This window comes from Carassius carassius, chromosome 7 (genome assembly GCF_963082965.1).
Source record: "Carassius carassius chromosome 7, fCarCar2.1, whole genome shotgun sequence".
Taxonomy (NCBI): Eukaryota; Metazoa; Chordata; class Actinopteri; order Cypriniformes; family Cyprinidae; genus Carassius; species Carassius carassius.
This window is the reverse complement of record NC_081761.1, coordinates 1590436-1617516: the sequence shown is the minus strand read 5'-3', so window position 1 is coordinate 1617516 and position 27081 is coordinate 1590436. Positions and strand designations below refer to the sequence as shown.

General features: G+C 35.6%; 3 protein-coding genes across 7 annotated transcripts in view; 2 read left to right on the top strand and 1 right to left on the bottom strand.

Annotated features, from left to right (window-relative positions):
• Positions 1 to 260: 260 nt before the first annotated feature.
• On the top strand, positions 261 to 2400 carry LOC132142972 (small integral membrane protein 11-like). 2 transcript variants are annotated; one of them, XM_059553151.1, is made up of 3 exons: positions 261 to 414; positions 1862 to 2092; positions 2256 to 2400. In XM_059553151.1, exons 1-2 carry the CDS (start codon positions 400 to 402, stop codon positions 2048 to 2050), a joined length of 204 nt encoding a protein of 67 aa, XP_059409134.1. In that variant the 5' UTR covers positions 261 to 399; the 3' UTR covers positions 2051 to 2092; positions 2256 to 2400. The 2 variants fall into 2 exon arrangements, with proteins under 2 accessions (XP_059409134.1, XP_059409133.1); XM_059553150.1 differs by having other exon boundaries at positions 1862 to 2400.
• Positions 2401 to 4583: 2183 nt separating this feature from the next.
• On the bottom strand, positions 4584 to 17345 carry rcan1b (regulator of calcineurin 1b). Of its 2 annotated transcripts, none has more exons than XM_059553486.1 (4): positions 8580 to 8869; positions 7604 to 7777; positions 6489 to 6648; positions 4584 to 5525 (listed from the first exon to the last, which is right to left on the bottom strand). In XM_059553486.1, the coding sequence occupies exons 1-4, from the start codon at positions 8664 to 8666 to the stop codon at positions 5356 to 5358; spliced, it is 591 nt and encodes a 196-aa protein (XP_059409469.1). In that variant the 5' UTR covers positions 8667 to 8869; the 3' UTR covers positions 4584 to 5355. The 2 variants fall into 2 exon arrangements, with proteins under 2 accessions (XP_059409469.1, XP_059409468.1); XM_059553485.1 differs by lacking the exon at positions 8580 to 8869 and adding an exon at positions 16947 to 17345 and having other exon boundaries at positions 4585 to 5525.
• A 769-nt stretch (positions 17346 to 18114) lies between these two features.
• Positions 18115 to 27081, top strand: part of LOC132143346 (chloride intracellular channel protein 4-like) — a 9912-nt gene continuing 945 nt past the window's right edge. The window contains exons 1-5 of one of the 3 annotated variants that reach the window (XM_059553482.1): positions 18115 to 20188; positions 25052 to 25161; positions 26358 to 26483; positions 26561 to 26667; positions 26747 to 26978. In XM_059553482.1, the coding sequence (XP_059409465.1) occupies positions 18380 to 20188; positions 25052 to 25161; positions 26358 to 26483; positions 26561 to 26667; positions 26747 to 26978 (2384 nt within the window). In that variant the 5' untranslated portion in view covers positions 18115 to 18379. Of the gene's footprint in view, positions 20189 to 23175; positions 23434 to 25051; positions 25162 to 26357; positions 26484 to 26560; positions 26668 to 26746; positions 26979 to 27081 lie in introns of those variants that run through there. The other 2 variants (XM_059553481.1, XM_059553484.1) reach the window with 2 other exon arrangements.

Here is a 27081-nt window from a genome sequence, read left to right as displayed (position 1 = left end):
TTAGAAAATATAATTTATCACAACGAGACCCGCTTTCATAGAGAATTAAACATGGTCACCATAGACATAATAAATATTATGTAATATATATAGCTATGATTATGTGATTATTATGTATTGTATTTCTATAGTCTTTGATGCAGACCAATTTGAAACAACTTCCGGACCCTTACGCTCCGCCTACTTCAGAATTCGTTGTAAAACTGGTTTCCGCTCTAGCCGTTTATTCGGTTCGTGTGTTCTCGCCACGCCCCCAGAGGACATTACTGACCCATGTGACGCATAAATAGAAACAGCTCGAGTTGAGTTTAATGTCAGCCGCCAATCAAATCATCAGAAGTAGAAGAAGAGTCTAGAGTCGGACAGATTTACTCTTGTTCAACCGAATAAAACATCATCATGATCAACTGGAAGGTCAGAACATTACTATATTTGATCATAATAATAATATTGTGTCAGCCTTTTCTCGCTGATAGTATCGTTACTTCGTCAGTAATACAGTCGCTACATTAACAAAAATACAATGGTAAAACCATGTATTTGGACATTTACTTTATTTATAGCAGTAACAGTTACTGTGTTATTGTAGTGCTACCATGGTATTCTTTGCGTACAGTGTCTGTGTTTATTTATTTATGTGCGTGCATGCGTGTGTGTGTGTGTCTGGTAATATATGGTATTTGTTTCTTTTCTACCATGATGCCATTTATATGATGGACTACTTACAAGAAAACCATGGTAAAACTATGGTCATTGTCTAATAACTTACTGCCACAGTAAACATTCTGAGATGTGATTATTGTGTTCAAAACATTATAATGGTAACGTTATATGTCTTAAAATCCAAAGTACTTTAGTGTTTTTGGTTTGTTTGTGTGTTTGTTTGAATGAGCAGCACTGCATTATAATGTGCACCAGTCACTGAATTAATCTGCAGTGATATAGTGTGTGTGTGTGTGTGTGTGTGTGTGTGTGAGCAGCTGCTCTTGTCATGCAGAAACACTATTAGCCCAGTAGACCCTTCTAGATAAACATAAAAATGTGCTGGACATGAGGGAAGGAATGTCCTTTCTGTGAGTGACAATAATAGTAATAATACATATATATATATATATATATATATATATATATATATATATATATATATATAGCTTAGGCTGAGTTTCACTTTTATGGGGGGGGGGTTCACCCACTGCCACAGCCACACGAGCAAAATGTCAAGAGTGACTCGACGGTGTTTAGTGTCCCACAGCAGACACTAAAGCAGTATGGTGCGTGTCATCAGCAGCTGAACAGTTCTGTGTTCAAATGCACACAATAGGCTTAAGCTTGCCGTGAAAGTATTTACAACAAATGTATCAAGGGAAAACCGAAAGGAGATATTTGAATTAATTAATAATAATTAGTGTTTTCTGACTCCAGAAAATCCTGACTTGACATCTAATCATTAGATGCGCCTTTAGAAAGAAGTGTGTTTTCATGGTTTATCATTATAATGAAAGAGTTTTTGATTTGTTTTATTTAATTAAGTATTAATTTAAAGCTTTTTATAGATATATTTATCATGTCTGTGTGGCATGTGTTCACTGAGTTAGGCTTCATTTTTGTGAAGCGCTCCTGTTCAAGACGAGACAGCAGAAAGCGCATCATGTTTGTTTTCTTTAATTTACAAAAGCACATCGTTTTGTTTTTGTGAGTGCACACGTTTGCTCATTGTGACAAGCTGCACAAATCCACGTTCATTATCAGCATTGATTTGCGCAGCTTGTCAGTTAACAACGGCTCCGTGTAGTAACAGCTTCTCTGTGTGAAATCACGCACCTGATGGATATCATAACGGTGTGTGTGACTGTGTTGTCAGGTTCTGGATAATGTGCCGCTGCTGCTGTACATCCTGGCACTGAAGACGCTTGTGTTGTGTTTGGCGTTTGCTGGAGCCAAGATCTATCAGAGTAAGAAAGCAGAAGCTGCTCTGAAACAGGAGAAGGAGATGAAGAGGAAACTCGCTCTGCAAACGCAGGAGCTCATCGATAACAAGAAGGACGACTGACGTGTGGAGAAAACAGGGGAATAAACGTGTGATTGACAGAACGTGAGCAGAGCAATGCCAGTGTGTTTAACTCTAAAAGGGGTTAAACAAAAAGAGACCTCACTAATTTATTGCATTTAGTACAATTTCCTGATTTATTTTTAAAACTTGACTCTTATATTTGATTTTAATGTTTGTATCCCCCATGATACGTCGCTCCTTTTAGGGTTAATGCTGTGTTTGTGACGTTTGGATTCAGATGTTGAAGCAAAAGCCTCGGCAACATGGACTGCTGCACAAGTCTTGCTTTTTATACACCGTTTTTATGTATTCTCTCTGAAACTTGTAAATAAACATGTTTTTATATCCAATTATGCTGTGTTTATAATTTAAATAGTTCAGAATTGTGGTATTTACGAATCAGACCCAAATGAAACAATAGTGTATAATAAACCGGGTATAAAAGACTTCATACGATTTTTATGCATGTATTATTTTACTGGCATTACATAGTTTTGTGGATAACCAGCAGGTGGCGCTGTACAGATCCTCTTGCTATTTGAAGCAACTTTGAGCTCCAGAAATGAAATCTGAGCAGGACAAGGTTACATCGACCTGTTAACCTATACCTCATTGAAAAAAAAAAAACTGCTATATAACCTAATTACCAAAAAAATCTCAGTTTATGAAAAATATATAAAATGTGAACAAATTCGAACAAATGAATCCCCACCAAAAGATATATATATATATATATATATATATATATATATATATATAGTAAGTATATAAGTTTGTTTACATAATATATGCATGTGTGCTGTGTATATTTATGTATATATAAATACACACTCATGCATGTATACATAAAAAAATGGTTGTTTATATTAAATGTATTTATAATATATATTGTATGAATATATAGACATGTAAATATTATCTAAATGTGTTTATGTATAAATATACAAAGAACACACACACACTGTATATTATGCAAACAAAAACTTTTTTGTATGCAATTGTATGACAGCACTATTTTATATAACATTTCTTAACTATTGTTAGTTAAAATAATTTCTACATGTATAGATTATAGATGGTATTTAAATTAACCTATAAAAATATATAAAATACCAAGTTAATAACTATAATGCATAATAATTTAGATTTTTGTACTGGATCATGATGCAAAAATATTTATGCATTATAATATATATATATATAATTCTTTTTTTTATTTTTTGCTTTGGGGTGAAATAACCGATACATTTTGCTCTTGAATTATAAGAGTATTTCAGTTTTCAGGAACACACGAGCACATTTAGAAGAAACTCTAGAAAGTTTCAAAGCATCATTGCCTGATGTATTTTGCTGTCCTGACGTCATCTGAAATCTATTTTAATTATGAAGCAGATCATACTTAAACTGCTGATCCTGCATTATCACGCAGAAATTGAGAAACAGCCAACGAATGAGCGATGAAATGAATTTTCATCTTCTGTCAGTCAAAGACTGGTTCAAACAACATGAATAAACACTCGAGTCAGTTCTTTGGTCAAGATAGTTTTATTAAAGGTAGGTTAATGCTTCCTCCCTCGAGATTTTGCTACCTAACGAATAAGATTTTGTTGTTGTTGATAGAAATCCTCAAGTTTTTTTAAGATATTGGCTACATTCAAATACATCAAATATACACAATATGTTACGGTTGCTTAAAATCACTGGTTGACAGTAGAGCGTCTCCTACAGTAATGGAAAAGAGGACAACATCTCCAAAGACAGTAGAGCACAACAGAGCGGTTCATTGAACAAGTCACAGAGCGCAGCAGTGAACATCTGCCACAGAAATCACATTCAGTTCCTTCATAAAGACTGATTCGGCTTGTTAGATCATATGTGCTTCTGAGGGTTCATTTTATCTTTTAAATCATTCAGTTTCATCCATCAGAAAAGTCGCTGAAATGAGAATCATAACAAAACAGGTTAAAAGTGATTGCTCTCTCCCATAATGCACTGCAAATGACTATTTTAGTTTAGCTTTTCTACTTCAAAATGTAATGTTCAATATAAAGGGTTACGTGTAGTTGCTGTAAAATTTACTAGTTGAAATTCTTTCTACACCAATTCTTTTTAATCATACTTATTAACTTTTTTTTGATGCATGCAGCCAATTAGTTATAGTCAATCTTTTTTAGTTTATACATATAGCCAATTATGTAACTGTAAAATACTTTTTTAAAGCTGTAAATATTCTGAGTACATTTTATAAGACAACATATTCTAAAGTTAAAAAAATACTATTTTGTTTCTTCTTAAAGATTCCATTTAATTTAGTTACTTGTGAATTCTTTGTAATTGTTTGTTTGCAATTTCTGAGTAAATATTAGTATCTGAGTAGATATTTTATTTTATGTATTCATACAGCCAACTATTTATGTCACTTTAAATTCGTCAGTCCTTTAAAATTGTAAATAAAATAAGAGGGTTGAGTACACTGTACAAGAAAATTCAATTATTATATCTTAATGTAACATTTAATGTATCATTTAGAATTTTTGTTTCATAGTATTGTCAATACTTTTGTTCTATTTTAACATGGAGCCAATTATTTACAGCCAACATTTTATTTTATAATACAAGCCGCAATTTAGTACAAGTGTCTTTTTTTATCCAATTTTCAAATATATTTTTGTATGAAATCAAATCTGGTGATACATGGAGAAAATGAGCAGGAAAACACTTGCGTTTCCAAGGCGGGAAAAGTCAGCGTTCACGGTTGCGCTCGATTTACAAAGACAAGTACTTGATGTTATTGTCAGTTAACCACATTATAAGGCTCTATTTTTAAAGTGCATAATACTTGGAGGAGCTTGTGAAGAACTTCAGCAACAATAATAATGACTTTCAAAGACTGTACGAGTGCTTAACTGACTAAACGATACATGATAATGACGATGAGTACATGTTAGTGGCCCCGAACGATACACACACTTCAGACACGATGTTCAGTTTGTTTGTGCCCTTCAAGATTTTACCGCCGCTTTTCTCTCAGATTATTAAAATACACAGTTGAGACGTCAAGCAAATAATGACATTCGTAAGATGAGAGAAACTCTCCCAAGTCCTCAAAAGTCCCTGACTCCATCAGAGATGGATGTTTAGAAATGATACGCGAGATGTGAAGATGATCGACTCCCTCGCTAACTAGGAAGAGGATCTGATGCTCTCCAGCCTCCCCAGTGGTGAGGATGATGAACTGCATGACCCCATGCTTCCTAGTTATTCCAGTGTTGGTCGCGAAGATGAAACGGCCCAGAATTAGTCGCTCACTGGTTGACGGACGGGACGTTGTCTGGACGGCGGGTCTGGATGATCTTGGGTCGCGCACGTTTGCCGCCCTCTGCGGTCTCGTCTTCGCTGTCTTCGTCGTCCTCACAAACATGTACGATCACACTGGGTGTGTTGGTGGTTCCACTGTGGATCTCGTATTGTTCTCCTAAAAGTACATGAAAACATTGCAAACATCAATTATTCCACTAACTAATATTGTATTGATACAGAAAAAAAAACCGGGGCTGCATTTATTTGATAAAAAAATACAGTAAAAACTGTAATATTGTGAAATAGTATTTACATTTAAAATAACTTGTTTTCTATTTGAATATATTGTAAACTGTAATTTATTTCTGTGATGCTCCGCTGTATTTTCAGCATCATTCCTCCAGTCTTCAGTGTCACATGATCTTCAGAAATCAGAATAATATGATGATTTACTGCTCAAGAAACATTTCTGATTATAAGCAATGTTGAAAACAGTCTAATATTTCTGCGGAAACGGTAATGCTTTTTTTTCAGGATTTTTTTGGGTTAAAAATGGTCAGAGGTGACAGTTAAGCCATCTATGCGGTTACAAAAGATTTCGATTTCAAATGAATGCTATTTTTGTTTTACTTTCTATTCATCTGTGAATCCTGGAAAATATAAGGCATCACAGTTTCCAAAGAAATATTGTGCATCACACCAGTTTTCAACATTGATAATCAGTTTCTTGAGCAGCAAATCATTATATCAGAATGATTTCTGAAGATCATGTGAAACTGAAAACCGGAGTACTGATGCTGAAAATACAGCTGCGCATCACAGAAATAAATTACACTTTAACAGAGATTCACACAGAAAACAGCAGTTTTAAACTGCAATAATATTTCACAATTTTTACTATATTTTTTGATCAAATAAACACAGCCTTGTTGAGCAAAAGATACTTCTTTCAATAACATCAAAACATCTTAATTACTCCAAAAAATCTTTGCCAAGTAAAAATATTCACGTCTTCAAAAAAAAAAAAAAACCTTACTGACTCTATACACAGCATATGTTGTTGATATATATATAGTTCAGCTCTCAAAAAGTTTTTAGTCTCAAGGTATACCATGGAAATGAGGTAAATGGGTTATACCTGGTCCTAGTTTAGACACAGCACACAGCAGGTCAAAGTTGATGCCAGGCTTAGCGTCCAGTGACTGCGCCCAGCCTACAGGGGGCGACGCTGGAGGAGAGATGAGGAACTGCTTCTCTGGTTTAGGAGGCTCAAGTCGAGTACTGCCGATATGCACTGACTGGACGGGAGAAGAGGAAAAAATGGTGGAAACAAGCAAATCAGAAAGAGGCAAATTTGCGTTTACATTTTGAATGCATTTATACAAAGCGACTGACAATGCATTCAAGATGTACATTTTAATAATTCATGCATTCACAAAAAACAGAGGAATTAAGTTTTGCTTTAAATGTTCTCACCCTCTGGTCATAAGAGATGTAGATGAGTTTGTTTCCTCATCAGTTTTGGAGAAATGTAGCATTGCATCAGTGTCTCATCAATGGATGCTCTGCAGTGAATGGGTGCCGTCAGAATGAGAGTCCAAACAGCTGATAAAAGCATCACAATAATCCACAAGTAATCCAAACCACTCCAGAAGCCAAAAGCTGAAACAAACCCATCATTAAGATGTTTTAACTTTATTTATTTTGTTTTAAAATACGAGTCTATAATTCATAATAATGCTAAAGCCGAGTTAGAGCTGAGTTGTACCATTTTTTACTTGTAAACGGTGCTTGATCTGTGCAGATTTATCTCCTGATTAGACTAGACCACTTTTTCAATTGAGTCAGCTTTATTAAGGATACAGGACTCATTGCCGGAATCAAAACATTGTTAAAAATACCTTGATTTTTTTTTTTTTTTTTCACAAACACTCAGCTTTTGTCTTCACAAGATGTTAACTGATGGACTGCATTGGCGATGATTACTTGTGGATTATTGTGGTGTTTTTATCAGCTCTCATTCTGACGGCACCCATTCACTGCAGAGGATCCTTTGATGAGCAAGTCAAGTAATGTCTCATGTACTCATCTACATCTTGGATGAAACATTTCTTTATGTATCCATAAACAATATAATACAAAATAAATACAATATAATGAATCAATTCCTCTCATCACTAAACAAAAAGTACCATGCTGGTCTTCAGACCACCGTGGAGTACCATGTATTATTTCTTTGTGAGGGTTATTCACCTGAGCGAAATAGAGACGCATCTCCTTTCCATTGAAGTCACTCTTATGGAGTTTGACTCGGGCCTCGGCTGCCGTCAACGCATCGGTGAAGTTGATCCGAACCCGTCTGAAGCTTTTGAAGAACTGGAACGACGTGCTGGGATCAAATGCACGGAACAAAGCTTCAAACTGCTCCTGATGATGCAAAATAAGGAAAAACATCAAATAACTGGACTGAAATATGGAAATATAGAAAACAGCGCCATTTCATTCATGAAAAATATTTTACAAGAGAGTTGCGATCATCACAGAAGGAAAACAAACGAATCATGAAATTAAATGCAACCCACTTGCCTGCAATCATTTAATGTAAGGAGCGTTAATTTCTTGGTTTTAATAAACAATTTAGACAGAAATTAATTCTGATTGAGTTTAATTAATGAAGTCCAACATACAATGCTTCATGTTTTTGTGGAAACGGTGATGCATTTTTTTTGGGGGGATACTTTGATGAATAGAAAATTTCAAACCCTCTTTTTGAAATCTTTTGTAACATTAGAAATGCCTTTACTGTCACCTTTGATCAATTCAATGCATCCTTGCAGAAAGTTCCAATACAGTTCCTTCCAAAAATATATCCTACTGACCCGAAACTCAAAAATAGAAATCAACTCAATAAAACATGTAGACAAAGCATTCGGTTTCAAGCTTTAATCCTCTAATCCTTTCGTTTCAGATGTCTCTAGAGCAAACAGTCCATTAAACACAGGAGAAGTAAGAACTCAAGATCAGCAGACCAACACGAGCAGATTAGTTTCTGCATTAGAGTAATGAAAGAAGCCAAACCTTTAAGCTAATGGAAGGCCGAATGTAAAAACAACAACAACAAAAGATGCAATGATTAGCTGAATGTAAATTAGCTCCAGAACCTGAAAGAGAAATGCATCCAAATGAAAATAAACCTTGATTTGTTCATCTCACTACCAATCAGTCTTACCCGAATCTGTGGCCGACTGAATATCTCATGCTCCACCATTGTAGCAACCAGGCAGAAGTTATTGCACTTTGTAGTCTTGAGATGCATAATTCAGTTTCAGAAGACTAAGAGACTGTAATGAAGCCTGTGGAAATTGCATGCAACTCCTCCAAGGAACGTGCAAGCAGAAGTTTCTAGCGCGCGATCAGCAGTGCTGCAAGGTCACGGCTTTACGTGCAGGTTTATCTGCTGCTGCTTATAGTAGCGCTGTTGAGCACCGCCCCTCTCTCTCTCTCTCTTTACCTTCCTAACCTTCAGCCTCTCCCTTCATTTCCCTCTCTCTCTCTCTCTTCATTGCTGACTAATCCTAATGAGGAACTGGAAACTCATGACATCATTCAGCTGTGTGCCACAGTCCAACATCCTCATCGCTCCCTTCAGCATGTTTCCACAAGGCCTTGGCAATCTTATTGTCTCTCACTGCTCCATCTGTAATTTAAACACTTTCTAACAGCATTTCTTATTATTATTTGACAATGTGACATTGCTAACGCACAAAGTTTTACCTGTTACTTCCTGCCATAAAAGCAGGAACTACACCTGACACTAAAACTATTTGATAATAATCAGACTACCTATAGAGCAAGAGCAGTTTGTAATTTTTACAGAAAAGCACTGTGGAAATGCTGGTAATGATTAAACCCTTTTAAGTAAGCTTCACATATATGGTGAAAAACTGGTTATTTGTAATTTTACTGTAAAATATTGTCAAATGTATGACTAAAAAATTATGTAGGAAAATTAAGAGACAAGAGTGCACCCTCAAAAATCTAAATTATAACAGGAGTTTTGACCTTTGTTTAAAAAAAGAAACACATTTTAGAAATCATCAGAAGTTATATATCAACTGAAAACTTAATTTCAAAATTCATCCTTTAAAACCCATTTTAAAATCAGACATTGCATTACCATGTAAATGGTACATCAATATCATGTTAAAAAATGTTTTCAGTCATGAATTATAAAAATTTAGGTTAGTATCATTCACATTCAAGTCTATCTTCAAAAACGTGAGTAACAGTTAAGGGGTTAAGTAACCTTACATATACAGTGGAAAAAATATAAATGATTTAACATTGCATATGTAATTTTACTGTATAAAAAAAAAAAATAAACACTGTGAAAAAGTTTTTTTTACCATTTAACTAAAAAGTACTTTAAAAAGTACGCTCAAAATCATAAAACTTTCAACATCTTATTATATGTACTTTTACTGCGAAATAATGCACATTTGTGGGTTTTGCTAGAGAAAAACAATGAGAGGACATTTGCTGAAAATGATAAAAATATGGTTAAAAATTTTACCTTGTTAACTTGTTAACTAAATAACTATCATACATGGCTAAAATCATTAAACAGTTTAAGATTGTATTACGTCTTATTTTACTGTAAAATAATGCAATTGGTTTTGCTATTTAATTTACAGTGAAAAAAAAACTGTAAAGTGAAAGTAAAAGGACATTTCCAGAAAATGGTAAAAAAAAAAAAAAAAAAATAACCAGTTAGTAATCTTTAAGTAACCTTACCATATATGGTTTTCCACTACATGCAATTATACTCTAAAATAGTGTCAATTTATGTTTTTCCCAAGTGAATTACTAAAACATCAGCGTGACAAACAGAAAAAAAACATATTTAGAAATTGCTAAACAATAGTTAATCACATCAACTCTGGGGACCCACCGGTGGGTCCAATATTGCATATGCCTAATTCTCAAAAGATCAAAATAACAGCTGAAGTGGTTAATAACTTGTTAATTAGTTAACTAGGTAATCGTACCATAGATCATGATAAACAGTGAAAAATACTGTGAAATTTATGTTTTTTGCATGCAAATTACAATATAATTTACAGTAAAAGGGCATTCCCAAAAATCACATTATTTTATTTTTACATTATTTGAATGCTTCGGATTCTTTTTCTTATCAGTGATGTACATTAAGGTGTTTTGTGTTTAATTTTTTTGTTATTTAGTTACCGTATTTTGCATTATTTTTGTGTCATGCGTGTAATCCTGAACCACTTTTATACTGGTTATTAGTGTATTTTGGTTAAAATGGATTTTGGTAGTTTAAGTAGACTACATACATTAACATTACTAATAGTCACACTTTTTCATACTCATTCATTTGCTAATGATTAATTGTATTAACTGGTTCATTAAACTGAACTGACTGTCATTGGTACAGATTCTGAACAACTTTTGATTTGTGCAATATTCAAATACAATTTTAAAAATCCTTGCCTTGTCTCTGTTTTCTATGACCGTGGGAACCATTTACAGCAAACGGCAACAGAAAACAAGCTGACTGCTGTGAACACACTCTTGTTAGTGTGTGTGAAAGTGTTGATGGTTAAGACTCCATGGTTAGACAGTAACCTGTGTCTAAATATTACACCGATCAGAGGTTTGTGTGGTTGCTGTGGAAGGACGGCGCATCTCTGACTCAATGGAAAAATGGAAATATGAAACCGAAATAAGCTGATGGAAAAAATGCAAAGGGAAGCAGACTGTAGATGGTTGTTATGCAAATAGCAGTGGAGGTGAGACAGCGGATAGTTGTGATGATATGTGAGCGGTGGTACACATAAGCCCTCAAATGATATTTATATCCAGCTGCACAGAAGAGCATGAAGATGGAACATATGAGCCATTTACGTAATATCTACATTAGATTTGAGCCACTTTAAATAGCAGGGATTTAAAGCAACACTCCACTTTTTTTTGGATGTAAGCTCATATTCCAACTCCCCTACAGTTGACTTTAGGGTTGTGCAAAAAATCGAATGCGATTTTCATGCACATCTCATCAGTAAAGACGCTCCTGTAATTAGAAGTTTATCTCCAGCACGTGCGTTCAGATCAGGGTTGCCAGGTTTTCACAACAAATCCTGCCCAGTTGCTTCTTAAACCTAGTCCAAAACTAGCCCAATCGCGTTTCCAGGAGGTTCCCCGATAGAAATTGCTTCCCGGGGTTAAATTATACATTTTTTGGAAGGATTGCCTTGGTAAAATTCGCATTTTAGGGGCTAAATATCACGTTATTTGTATTGGGGTGGCTTCAAACCGCGGACATGAAAAACAATCGCAGACTTGGCAACACTGGTTCAGGTGGAGCGGCAGTTACTACACAGAGCCTTAGTCTACCGACAACTAACACAAAATTGTTTTCAAAATCGACATAGAATCGCCTGCGATTTTAACATCGATTTTGTGTAGATTGTCAGTGAATTAAGGCTCGGTGTAGTAAATGCCAACCAGTGTTGCCAAGTCTGTGGTTGTTTTTCATGTCCGCGGGTCGAAGCGACCCCAATACAAATAACGTCATATTTAGCCCCTAAAATGCGTACTTTACCAAGGCAACCCTGCTAAAAAAACTGATATTGTAACCCCGGGAAGCAATTTTTATCGGGGAACCTCCTGGAATCGCGATTGGACTAGTTTTGGACTAGTTTTGAGAAGCAACTGGGCAGGATTTGTTGTGAAAACCTGGCAACCCTGATCTGAACGCACGTGCTGGAGATATACTTCTAATTATAGGAGCGTCTTTACTGATGAGATGTGCATGAAAATCGCATTCGATTTTTTGCACAGCCCTAGTTGAGTTTTAACGTTTTCAAATCTCCGGGTCTGGCGGTAGCACTTTTAGCTTAGCTTAGCATAGATCATTGAATGCGATTAGATTGTTAGCATCTCGCTCAAAAATGACCAAAGAGTTTCTATATTTTTCCTATTTAAAACTTGACTCTTTTGTAGTTACATCATGTTCTAAGACCGACGGAAAATGAAAAGTTGCGATTTTCTAAGCCGATATGGTTAGGAACTATACTCACATCTCGGAGTATAATAATCACTAAAAACCTTGCTGCCGTACCATTGATGAAGCAGGCGCAGTGATATTACGCAGCATCTGAAAATAGTCCCCAGCTACTCTGCTATTGCTCAAACTACACAAACTAGCTGGAACTATTTTCAGGCATTGCGTAATATCACTGCGCCTGCTTCATCCATCGTATATTTTTATGAACCACCAGATGGCGCTGTTTTCGAGACACTCACAAGCTTTGAATCTTTCCCTGAAACAGTCAGAGAAAATGAGGCTTCATTATCCCATATCTACCCCCTGAATATTTAATTGTGCGTGACACAGTCTTGTCCAGGTGATGCTCAGATCAAAGCCAGCTTCCATCTTTTAAAGTAGTTGGAGCATTTTTAATTACTTGTGCTCACGTCTCTTCTCCCTCCGATTTGAAGCAGCACTGTACAGGATGAGTGTATGACTTCAACTGCAAAAGCATAGATCTGTCTGCTCTCGCGGTACTTGATGTCATACACTGATCATTCTGTGCAGCGGCGCTTCAAGCCGAATGCACCTAATGTATTCTACCAAGACAAAACACGTATGTGACAAATGAGGTCAGAAAAGCGTCAGTATTTCATAATCGTTTAAGGTCTAATACTGAACCGATAACCATCGTCCTCGTCTGCATCGCGATGCATCGTAGAAACGATTAATTTCGACACCCCTAGAAAGCATCCTAGAAACCAAATAGAAAACTCCTAGCAACCACCCAGAGCACTTTTAGGCAGCTTTATACAGACTGTTTATTACTCCTCAGAGCTGGCATTAATGCATTTATTTATACTGTTAAAATAGGGGCTGAGAGACCTCAGAGCAGGCATCATTTAGTCTGGCTTTGCATTTTTCACTGATTTCTGAGCCGACACAGAGCAGCCTAAGCCCGGCTGTGTAAGTCATTCATAATGTAAACCCTCCATTATCCTGTATTTACTTTAATAAAGGAGTAAATACATTCTGTGTACTGTAGCTATATGCTGTCCACTTCTAATGCATCCACTTCAGCAGTATTTCATGTCATCTGCCCTGTGGCAGTAATACAGTCAAATTTGCATTAGCTTCAAACTCACTTCAAACATATAGTCACAGTTTCTGCTATGAAAGGTGACACTGGTTTACTGTGCTGCACAAGAGGAAAAAAAGAATAATAATAATAATAATAATAATTCGGGAGCATTATTAACAATCAGAAATGTTTCTTCAGAAGCAAATCAGCATATTAGAATGATTGGAGACTGAAGACTGGAGTAATGATGCTGAAAATACAGCTTTGATCACAGAAATAAATTACATTTTAACATATTCACATAAAAAAACAGCTGTTGTACATTGTAATATTTCACAATTTTACTGTATTTTATCAAATTAGTGCAGTCTTGGTGAGCAGAAGAAATTAATTTCAAAAGCATTAAAAAAACCATACAGACTCAAGTTGCTCAGTCATTGGTCTCTATAAACGAGGGTTTAGTTAACACAAATATTAACTTTCTATCATCATTTGCTCATTGTCATGTCATTCGAAACATCACACTAAAGAACTACATCAAATGTTGTAACGCAATGCTCAAATTATTGTATTTGAGGGTGAATAAAAAGCTTAAACTGTATTCTGTTTAACATACAAAGCACTCGCCACTTCAGAAGAATTACAGATTAATTTCACGCTTTATCTTTACGTCCTTCTTTCGTGCTCTGATGAACAGAGAAATTCATACGAGTTTGGAATAACAATATTCATTTTTGAATAAACTATCCTTTTTTTAAGGGAAAAAAGTTTCTATTTAATCAATTCATTACCTAATTTAAATGGATCACAATTTAGTCACCTGAACTTCATAGAGAACAATAATTCATTTTTAAACAGTATTAGAGATATTTAATAATGCCATAATTAACAGTTACATCAGATTTGAGCAGTGCTCTGTCTTATGGAAAAGCACAGCTAGGTTATTTATAATTTAGTAAGCCTGACAGACACCTGGCCTTCTTCGCGAAAAACATTTTTTTCCATTGTTTTTATGGGATAGTTTCAAATTCTACACTTAATCCAAGTTCCTGCTAAAAATAGACCTCTTTGGAAATAGCAATATTACATAATAAGCCTGATTTCAAACAATACAGGGATGAAATTCATGCATGGCAGAGAAAAACCTAATGTTTCATAAGTGGCTTCAAGAGATAAATATCAGCTAGGACAGCGAGCGAGTGACCTTTGACCTCAAAAGTGCAATGCAACAAATGCTCTTCTTTTCCATGAGAGCAGCTGAGGTCAAGGATATTTCTAGGAGTCTGGTTCCTCACTGGACGTCCTTTTGTAGCAGTAAAGCAGGTGTGGAGCTAAAATAAGCCATGGCTTTGTGGAAGCTTCAAACACCCTCACCAAACAGAGATCCCAACGGGTCATAGTCATATTATTAGAATGGAAAATGAGGGAGAAGATGGAAAAAGGACTGTGTGAGGTTAAGAGTCACACGACTAAGAAAAGCACAAACTGAGATTTTGAGTCAAGCATCAGGATTGCTTCAGCTCAAACTTAGTATTAAACTTCAATCGATAATCATTGGTGCTATAGACCTAAATTATGTCTCGGGTCTCCTTCTGTTGAGAAAAAGCATGCCGTTAGTTTTCCAATAACAGGTGAAGGTCGGGCCGAAGAGAACTTTAGCATTACATTACTTATTCTACAGTGAATGGGTGCCATCCAAACAAGCTGATAAAAACCCAAGTCAGCCACACCACTCCAGTCCGGCAATTAACAAAAGCCGCATGTTTGTAAGAAACAAACCCATTATTAAGACATTTTAAACTTCAAACAATTGCTTCTGTCTAAAATACGAGTCCAAAATAACACTTTCTCCAGTTAAACAAACACCCGCTTGCCCTCATTGAAAGGCTTGGAAGAGCAAGGACTATTTTTAATACAACTTCGATTGGATTATCATGAAAGAAGAAAGTCACATGCTTCTAGGAAGCTTCGAGGGTGAGTAGAAGATGGACGAATTTTCATTCTCGGGTGAACTAACCCTTTAAAAATTCTATCTCCTGTTGTCTCTCACATCAAAATCCAGCCACATATTTGTTTAGAGTTGTTTTTGGCTTGTAGACGGTGCTTGATCCGTGCAGATTACACTAGTTCACTGTAAGAAGCGTTATTATGGACAATGATTTGAAGTTAAAGGGATCATCAGATGCCCATTTTCCACAAGCTGAAAAGTCTATAACATACTTTGGTTGAAATTTCACAATGGTGTTAGTGGAAGAAACACCCTTTTTCCACAGCAACCAGTTTTGTTGCATTTCCCGGCCTGGGTCTGTGTGACGTCACACAGCCAAAAATCTGAGAATGGCTTGATTTAAAAAAGATTATATTATTTAAAGAGATTCAAAAAATACATCTGAGTAGATTTTTACCATTATAGAGTGGTTGTGTACACACTGCCAACACACATTTATGTTCAAACACCATTTACAATGAGTTTAACATCCGATGACACCTTTAAAAACATCTTAATGGTGGAATTGTTTCTTACAAACACGCAGCTTTTGTCTTCTCCAGATGTTCACTGATGGACTGGAGTGCTGTGGATTATTGTGATGTTTTTATCAACTGTTTGGCTCTCATTCTGAAGGCACCCATTCACTGCAGAGCATCCATTGATGAGACACTGATGCAATGCTACATTTCTCCAAATCTGATGAAGAAACAAACTCATCTACATCTTTTAATTTTAGAGTGAATTATTCCTTTAGGTAATTTCTTGTTATCCCTTTTAGAAACATTATACATCTAATGCAGATTCTACATAAAATGAATTCTGTGTGGCTCATACAGTGGCACAGTAGGTTTGGTTTGTTTAGTTTTGAGGCAGATAAGTATTGTGAGGGAGCAAGGTTTACAAATTTTTACTAAGATTAGTGAAATCATAATGCATTTTCTATTAAACACAAGATGCATGTTTAGAAATACACTTGTGATGCCTGCCTTGAGACCTAAAGCTTTTCAGCGTTTTATCTGCAGGACATGGATTTGTTCAAATAAATGTAGATTACAGGTGTGCACCATAAAAAAAATCTACTGTGGGATTGTCCAAAAAGATAAAAAATAAAAGTGTGTTTCCAAAATACCATAGTACAATGTCCAAGAGAACAGGGTATAGTATCATAGCACTTCTTGGTGCATTTTAGTAAAAGAAGGTAGAAAAGACATCACATTCCCAAAGTAAAATGTCCAAAACATTATATTATTGTGCTGCATATGCAACCAAGAAAACAAGGTTTATTAAAAAATGTTATTACCATGACACTAATTCAAAGGTTTTTGATGGTGCAATGCTTAAGGCCCACAAGCCTTACTCCATTGCGATTGCCTATATGGCTGTGATGGAAATGACTTCCGCGAAATGGGGTCCGACTGCTGCAGTATAGCGGGTGAAAATCTGGGTAAAAGCAGAGCGAGTGCACGCCTACCTTTAACTGCTCCTCATTAAAAACCTCTTCTGGCACTTTACACGCGATGAGCGCGTTGGGCTGGTCGTTGAGCTGGACTTCAGAAGTCGCCGCCCCTCCGCCGCTCTCTGACTGCTGCATGGCAACAAATGTAACCGCGGCGTTCGGTGCCTTTGATCTCAACTGCGGTGCCTCTGATCTCAACCGTTTCAGCGCTCAGCTCATGGCGTCATGCTCTGCTTTCTACCTTCCGCAAAAACAGCGTCTCCAAACCCTCAAGCTGACACACGCTAGTGTTCGTGCAAAGCTAGTGCACATGAAATGTCCCGCATAGTGTTGCTAGCTAACCCGTGATGTATTTCTGAAACGAAAATGACGTCTATACTTGCGACAACCTGCACTGGGGGCCTAAACAGCTGATATGACGTCATGGTTTCCGCTTACGCACGAGCACTGTGCATTGGTTGATGCAAGTATTCATTGTGAAAATTATATAGATTAAAAAAATAATAATAATGTAACATAGAAAAGCAGCATTCACCGGAAAACATGCTAGGTTTGTGTAAAGTGTAGAGTGCTTGTATTGTAAATGTGAATAAGGCTTTGAATATCACAGTTGTGTGGTCTTTGAGTGCCCTCTTTTGGTCAGATTTCTAATGCACACGATGCACTGCTTGCAAAAACACTGGCCAAAAAGTATTTGTATTCTGGGTTTATTCTAAAAGTGTCTAAATTCAATAATTAAGAATAAGATATCTATCTATCTATCTATCTATCTATCTATCTATCTATCTATCTATCTATCTATCTATCTATCTATCTATCTATCTATCTATCTATGTGAATTGGAAGCTCACTTTAGCAAACTTTAGGGAACTAATGAATATAGTATATCATATAAACTAAATGGTATGTTTTTGGACACTTAATTGCACATTATTTGTAAACAAATGAACATGTAAATAAGTGTACTTCTTTAAAGCACAACAAAATATTTAGATGTAACAAATTAAAATGTACCTTGAAATAAAATGTAATACAAATCTATATAAAAAACCGAGAAATTTCCGTAAATGCAAAGTTGACCTTGTTTGAAATTTTTGAAAAAAAAATCAGAAAGTATATATCTTTTTTTTTTTCAGTTTATCTAAGGTAGTAAACAAGATGGAGACTTCCAATTCACTACATTAAATACCTGCCCTGCCCTTAAACCGATCATCTTGAGCTGACCAGGCTCCCATTGGAGTGGATTTGAGAGGGCAGGCAAGTCATGTGGGGATCAGAATGTGAAATGTACCATAATCCTCCAGAGGACAAAGAGGGGGAGAGAGAGTAAGTCTTAGTTACCTTTACAGAACATAGACTGCAGGAGTAGACAGAAGAGCTTTGGTGTGCTAGTTCTACAAGTTCTACACAGTCATAGTGAACTCTAAACACTCTTCTAATTCTCAAGTATGGCTCAGGCCAAAAACGATATGAGTTTCAACATGGAGATTTCTAACAGCGCTGTCATCCACAGTCCTTTTGGGTCGTGCGTGGAGATGGAGGATCGGAGGACTGGACAGGAGGAAGAGGAGGAAGAAGATGAGGTTGAACTGGCCGAAGAGGTGGACGAGGATATCAACATTGGAGATGATGATGGTGGAGAAAGCAACACAATGCCCTCAACAGACGTGATCATTCATAAAACAGAGGAAGAGTATAATAAGGAAGATGTAGAGGACCAAGTTAGCCAAGAAACCGTGGTTCTACAAAATGAGTTAAATGCTGGAGAGACGGAGGAGGAAGAAGTGAACATAACCACCAAACTAACAACGCCTGAGCTAAACGTAACAGATGAACTGCCAGCTTCAACACAAACACAAGCTCCAGATCTTCGAAACAAAGCTGAAGAGCTCAAAGGAGCATTGAAAGAACTGGACAAGGATCGTGCAGATCACAAGTTGGAAACGCTGTATGAAGACGAAATGGAAAATGACGAAGCACAAATGCAAACCTTGAGCGGACGGCAGACGGAGGACAAGAAACATCAGGAGCTGCTCCTGTCTGAGGTAAGAGAGTTCACCTGTAGCCTCCTCGAGAAAATAAAAAACAAGTACAGAGAGGAGCAAATTCAGCAAGTGAAGAGCGACAGACTTTTCCAAGAAGAGGATGAAGATGTAGAAAGTGTGGATAATGAGGTTGTAAAAAACAATGCAGACAAAGAGCCACGGATGGGTTCTAACAGTGAAGGAGAATCTATAGAAGACTTCCAGAGTCTTGGGGAAGAGGAAGAAGAACGTGTGACATTTGATAATGCTAGCGAGGAACAGTCTACAACTGAAGTGCTTTTATTGGAGGACTGTACAGCAGCTGGAGAGACAATGCACAACGATGCCTTCGAGACAAGTAGTGATGAAAAGACCACTTTCAATGCAGCAGAAGAAAGGTCTGAAACAGAGCAACCATCAACTGATATGATTGGTGGAACCATAGAAGAGATGGACCAGAATTCAGATCAGTTAGAGGAAAGCATCGCGCAAGAGTATGAAAGACTAGAGTGGATTGACACCAATCTGGAGAAATGTGAAAACATAGTTGGAGATACCAAATATCCTATTGTCAATGGACCTGAGGAGACAAGAGGAGCTGATAAAGAGGTAGAAGGCATCGAAAAGATTCAAGATGATGCTCAAAGAGTTGTAGAGATTACAGAAGAGCGGGTCAAGAAGGAAGAGCTTCTCATGGAGGAGGGAAGCTGTACAAAGGCGGAACAGCCACTTGATGAGCCTGAGGTTGTAGAGGAGGGGGTATGGAATAAGCAGGAACAGCTGGGCAATAGCAAACCGGAGGTTGCAGAGGGAGGTGAAGATGCAAAGGAACAGCCAAGACAAGAAGTGCCAACACCTGTAGAGGAGGGGGCGGGGAACTGGCTAGAAGAGCTCAAGGCTGTCATTGAAGATGAGCCCAGGAGGAAAGCCCAGGGGGGGCGTAAAATCACTATACCTGCCTGGATGAAGGCCAGCGAGGGCTCAGATGCCCTTTTCCAAGAGCCGGCGAAGCCCCTCTGCAGTCGGGTCAGAGGCATGAGCGGGAGCAGTGAAGGGGAGGTGAACATCAAGGCCAAAGTTCAAGAGGTCATTATGGCCAATGGATGCCCTGGGCTACCAGCTGCTGTAGTTCAACAGAGAGAGGAAAAAACCCCGGAAAATACGACAAAGATGGAGAATCCAGCTCAACAGGAGGGCAATCCCCATGACCTGCAGATCTCCCTCTATGTGAAGGTACCTACTAGCCAGATGGTGGTCTAAATGGATCTGTACATAGGTGTATTAGAAGTTAGTTTTAAGGAAGGTTGTTACATAACCCTAAGTTCAAAAGTTTGGATTCATTGAAAAGCTTTTATTTAGCAAGGATGCATGAGTAAGAGTAGATATTTATAATGTTACAAAAGTGTTCAAATAAATGCTCCTTTTGAACATTCTATTCATCAAAAATCCTGAAAAATCAAATGTATCACAGTTTGCACAAAAATATGGAGCAGTTAAATGTTTTGTAACACAATAATAATAATTAGAAATGTATCTTGAGCAGCAAATCAGAATATTTTCATGATTTCTGAAGATCATGTGATACCGAAGACTGGAGGAATGATGCAGAAATAAAATACATTTAACATATATTTACTTAAAAAAAACCATAATAATATTTCCAAATTTTTACTGTTTTTAAAGACAGTAGCTTTTTGTTATTGTTAACTAATAATTTATCATTTTAAAATAAAAGATTCTGAATAATAAAAATAATTCAAAGGAAATTAAATAAAATGAAAATCTTAATTAATAAAAAAATATCGATACTATATAATAATAGTAGGCCTATATAGTAAATAAATATTATAAAATGTTGGTGGGAACTGATCACTGAGGTACATTTTACATACATATAAACTGAGTCTTATTTTAGGAATGACAATGATCAGGCCTTGTACAGTTTCCTACAATGACAGCATGTCCTTCTGCTCAGCAGATGGTGTTACTATCACTAACCATAATTGCATTAGTGTCTTTGCTCTACTGGTCAACTGGTCTGTCAACCTGCTTCTAGAAAACCAGACTGTAATTCCCAGTCCAGGCCAGTGTTACTGGAACAAGTCGGTTTAGCTGCTTATTGTTGCAGGTGCATTAACTATACATTTACCTTATACTGGTAGCTAATGCACTTTAACTGGCCTTAAAAGCACGATTATTATTCAACACTGATCTGACAAGTAACTGCAATAGCTTAAACTTAGTTGGAAACAGTGGTTGATATGATATAAACAGTATATCTTAAGGTTCAAGCCAAAGTCTGAAGTCATGTTGTGGTGGGCTGTATAAATGGTTGCTGCTGGTGATATAATGCACTTAGTAAATTGAGATTATTCTGCTGATGGATTGATTGGTGAGCTAAAAATAAAACTGAACACAAGCCACTGCGGTGTTTCTTTCTTAATTCTAGAACGCTCCAATAGAAACTACCATATAAAGTATCCTATCAACAAACATTAGAAAAGAACTGGCTTTAGGTCTCACTTTTGCAATTTACTTCTATTGCCTTGACTTCTTTATCAAAGATTATGCAACATTATAGTGCAAAATAGAAGTGTCTAGATGTTAAACATGTATTTATTTATTTGAATTTAAATATGAGTGTGGTTCTTCGTCAAAAATATTAATCAAACTTGTTCAACTGTTATGTAGACTGAAGTTTACCAAAGATTATGCAATAAAACATACTAAAATGTTATAGATAAAAATAGTTTGGCTCTGGTATTCAGGTGTTAATTTTTTTCTATTTAAATCTACAACATTAGATGGTTTTATTTATTTTGATTTTTATTTATTTTATGTGTCGATTCATGTATTTATTTATTTCTACTTCATTTAATTTAACTGTGAGCGTGGCTCTTAATTAAGCAAAACTACAGTAAGAGATTTGTATATTTATTGAAATTGTTTTGTTGTTTTTTGTTTCCTACACTATAGCAATAGCAGTTTTGTCTTTAGTTACTTAAATCATTTTAATTTATTATTTTTTATTTAATTTGCATTTTATTTTATTTAAATGCATAAAATTTTTATTTTATTTGTTAGGCTTTGGTGCTCCAATAAGCAAACCTACAGCAAAATTACATTTTATTGTATAGTATTTTATTTTAATTTTTATTTATTTGTTAAACGTTGTTCTTAACCAGCCAAACTACATCAATAGTAGTTTGTTTTATTTATTTATTTATTTTTAAAATAAATTATGTAATAATATTAATAATACATAATATTTTAAATAATAATAAATAATTCATTAAGTAAATTATAATTATTTTAAATATTTTTTTATTTTATATTAAATGTGTTTTATTTTGTTTGTTAAACTTTGTTGTTCTTGATCAAGCAAAACAGCAATAGTTTTATTTATTTATTTATTTATTATTATTATTATTATTTTAATAGTTTGAAGCATTCAGGACAAAGCTCTCACGTCAGCCAAATACTTGTTGAATGAAGGAGGCTGACCAGCGGGACGTTAAGCCTGGTAAAAATTCACTTAAATCCCACCCGTGTGTTTCTGCAGAGCGAGTCCCGTAACAAAGATGGTCTTTGTGTGCGTTTGAACTCCCACAATCTCCCTCTAACATTACAGATCACTAACCAATCAAAACAAGCATCAGTTTGTGTAATATAATTCCTGAATGTGCAAAACTCAACCATAGTGATGCTGTGTGGTTAGGCTGGCGTTTATTTCCACACAGTGAAGTTAATGCTACAATTGAACTATTATAATGTAATTGCTGTGCCGTTACAGGTATGCTTATATTCAAATGTGGCTCATTAAATCAGGTTTTATAATCTGAACTTTATTTATGAACTGACACATACTTTCTCATGAGCACAAAGCCTGATTATTAGCAGTACCCCTTAAAAATGAAGCTCTGCCCTCTGCTGGTGATATGTTGGTTTGATTTTCCTTCACCAAAGCCTTTTTTGGCCTGTTAATAGAGGCAGCTTATCTTCAGGTAAAAATCAGACTCATGAATACACTAGCACAGGAATAAATCAATCCAGAGATGCAGCAGACACATATTTACACCACTGCAATTACTCTTCATATGGTAATGCATATACTTTATAGCACTGGAAATCACAATAGAGATTCCCATCATGATAAAGAACATTTTTATAGTGTTGATCTGTAAAATGCCTTCATAACACACATCTCATGAACGGCGTCTCTATTGCTGATAACAATGAACAAACGTCTCAGTGTCTCGTCACATTTGAGCGTTTTTCCAACCCACAGAAGATGAGGACAGACTCTTGGCAAATTAAATCAGCCATTCTGGATGCACAAAGAACCAAGCAAAATACTTTTTTATACATGCAGAGAGAGCGGATTTGATTTTTGAGCCATGCAGCCATATTTCACGATGGCTTGGTTTGATGTGGCAGCTAAAAAACTGGGCTTTCCTAGCATTGAGCTGTTTGTGAAGGTAAGATGTCCTCACGCCGAACCTTTGAAGAACCAATGACCTTGATTTTTATATTTTTTGAGCATTTGAATAGGAAACTGCAATATTTACTATTCTCTCAAAGTCTCAAACATTGTGGGAAGTATTCCTAACTACTGTGCTCTGAACAAACATCTTATGATGTTTGTCCCTCTGAGCTTATTTAGCTCCTTAATGGTTTTTCATATTGTATGTGGTCCAATCATTTACTCAGCATCGTGTTGTTGCAAATATATGAGTTTCTTCAGATGTTGAACTCAAAAGAAGATTGTTTAAAAGAATGTGGGTAACTAAAAGGTGGATGGTAGCCATGGGGGAAAATATTATGGCTTCATCAACAAAAGAAGACATTTCAAAGAATCTTGGCAACCAAATGGTTGGCGGTACCCATTGACTTACTATAGATGTTATATCACCACAAGAAGATATGTTCAAACATATTGGTAGCAAAGCGGGTTACGGTAGCTATTGACTTCATTTGTATGAAAAAAATACTTTGGATGTCAATGTCTACTATCAACAAAATATGGTATTTTTTAACAATATTCATAACTTAGCAGTTGTCAGTAGCCTTTGACTTCCATAGTATGGAAAAAAAATACTAATTAAGTCCAAATCTAACATCAACAAAAGAAGATACTTTCTGAAATATTGGTTTTCAAACAGTTGACAGTAGTATTGATTTCCATAGTATGGAGAGGGGAAAAAATACTATAGAAGTCAATGGCTACCATCAAAAAAAGAAAATATTTTGAAGAATATTGGCAACCAAATGGTTGGCAGTAGCCATTGACTTCCATAGTATGAAAAAAAAAATACTAATTAAGACTAAAGCTACTATCAACAGAAGAAGATATTTTGAAGAATGTTGGCAACCAAACATTTGATGGTAGCCATTCATAGTTATACTATAGAAATATATATATATATTTGGCTATATATACTAAAATATACTAAAGATACTATAGAAGTAACAAATACTATAGAAGTCAATGGCGACCGTTAACTGTTTAGTTACCAACATTATTCAAAATATATTATTTTGTGCTTAACAAAAAAAAAAGAAGCTGTTGGGAAAAAATTGGAGGAAGAGTAAATAATGACACAATTTTCTTTTTTTTTCATTGCCTGATTAACCTTTTTTGGTCTTTTAACTGATGTGAAACAAGATGATAGAGAAGCTTGTTTGGATTTTGAAGTATTCTAAGTGTAAATCATTGAGTTGATAATCACATAAAGTAATTGCTTTAGCCAAATGTATACCGTTGCATATTTAAAACGCTTATAATATATATATATATATATATATATATATATATATATATATATATATATATATATATATATATATATAAAAACACTTTTAAATATATTTCATAATATGTTGTGATTATTCTGGATATTCTGTACATCTTGGAGCTTAACTGTTTGACGATAGAAAAACAAAGGTAATTATATTTTATACTTCATTTAAAAGTCTTCATGCATTAGAAGCTATGCAGAGCAAACTAAATCAAAAGCTCCTTCAAACACACTGTACTCTGGTCTCTTGAAGAGCATTGATGGGATGTGTGTGTGTGTGTGTGTGTGTGTGTCTCAGGCCGGCAGTGATGGAGAGCGTCTCGGGAACTGTCCGTTCTCTCAGAGACTCTTCATGATCCTCTGGCTGAAAGGAGTCATCTTTAACGTCACCACTGTGGACCTCAAGAGGTGAAGCACAGAACTCACAGATAAAGACACAGAAACACACACAAGAACACACATGTTACCATTATAAGACGTTCCTGACGCTCACACCGTCAGGTTGAACGTATTGTATTAGCTGATAAAATGTGTCGAATGCAATAGAAACTAATGTTTTTAAAGATTCCATTTCAATTTTGGACAATATCCAGAAGTGTGTTTATTTTATTATTATTTCATTTTAATGTCTTGTTGGAGTTATTAACTGATCAAATGTATTGAATGCAATGTACAGTAAGTCACTTTGGAAAAAATATGCATACATATAAATGTAGGACAGTTATGATTCCTAATAGAATAAAATGATTTTAATGTGTTACTCTGTTAAGTCATATAGGTTTTTGGTGGATATCAGAATCTTATTAAACTTCATTAACATACTTTTGCTTGCAAGTCATTAATAAATGCATTTCATTTGCAATCCTGCACACATTTCTTATAGGACAGAGTAGTGTGTTGGTTTAGTACTTTTTATTACAGTTATTTTATTTTATTTTATTACAGTATTTATTAATTTTTTAAATTGACTTTCAATTTTGAAGTTTTAATTTTAATTTTAGTTTTATAAAATTTAATGTGAGCTTGTGACATTTTATTTAAAAAGTATTATTACTTTTTCACTATTTTTTTGAGCTCTTATTGAATTTTATATCTGTTTCAGTAATTTGTTATCTGCTTTTGTTATTTTTATTGTAAATCTTTTAAATTTTAGTATTTCAAATAAACACAATTTATTTCAGTTAGTTGCCTCTTTATCTTTTTCATCTAATATTTATTACATTTGTTTTGTTTTATTTTATTTTAGCTTCATTTTAATAGCTTTAGTTCAGAGGTTCGCAGACTTTTCAATATGAAGGGTAATGTTGCACTATATCCAACTATATTATATTAATATATATTACATGAAAAAGTGCATAAATAATTAGACAAAATTACATTTTTAATTCAAAAACTAAATTATTTATTAAATGCAAAAATGCTAAAATAAAACAATTTAAATTAGAAATGAAGATGTGCTTCAATGGCATCATTTTTATTTATTTATTTTTATTAAAGTGTGCCAAATCAAATGCCGTGCACCTTTAGCCCACATACACTGGTTTTGGGCTTCTCTGCTGTAGTTTTAGTTGATGATGACAGGTTTGTTGATCCGTGTCACACAGAAAGCCGGCGGATCTGCAGGACCTCGCTCCAGGAACCAATCCTCCATTCATGACCTTCAACGGAGAGGTGCTTGTGGACGTCAACAAGATCGAGGAGTTTCTGGAGGAACGACTGGCCCCACCACGGTACTTACTATTACCTCACATCCTTATTACATTCCCTAAAGATTCTTCAGAATTAACCCTGGTGCGCTTTTTTTAAGATTCCCAAAGCTGGCAGCAAAGCATCCAGAATCCAACACAGCAGGAATAGATGTATTTGCCAAGTTTTCTGCCTACATCAAGAACCCTCGTAAAGAAGCTAAGGAGGGTGAGTTTAATCGGTTTTATCGCAGATTGTAAAAGTATGCTCTTCTGTAATTCTGTTTTGATCTGGTGTTTGCTTGTAGGTCTGGAGAAAGCTCTTCTGAGGTCTCTGAAGAGGTTGGATGAGTATTTGCAGACGCCGCTGGCCGAGGAAATAGATGCCAGCAGCGTAGATGAAGATCCCGGTGTGTCCACGCGCAGTTTTCTGGATGGACCGGATCTCACGCTCGCCGACTGCAACCTGCTGCCCAAACTACACATCATTAAGGTATTTCCTTTCCTTCTTTGCCATCGCTCATTCTATGACTTGTCCTGCTTTTCTGCGTGTAAAATAAATATTTCATTTTCTGAAAGCCCAAGATCTGTTAAAAGATTTTTAAATGTGAGTTTAATTGGAAAAAAGTACATATATAAATGC

Excerpts from the sequence above, each read along its gene's own strand:
- rcan1b (XM_059553485.1), bottom strand. The coding sequence starts at position 17,066 with ATGCAGCAGTCAGAGAGCGGCGGAGGGGCGGCGACTTCTGAAGTCCAG. Across the intron at positions 6,649-7,603 it reads TGCGTCTCTATTTCGCTCAG|TCAGTGCATATCGGCAGTAC; the intron begins GTGAATAACCCT and ends TCTCCCGTCCAG. Across the intron at positions 5,526-6,488 it reads TGTGTCTAAACTAGGACCAG|GAGAACAATACGAGATCCAC; the intron begins GTATAACCCATT and ends ATGTACTTTTAG.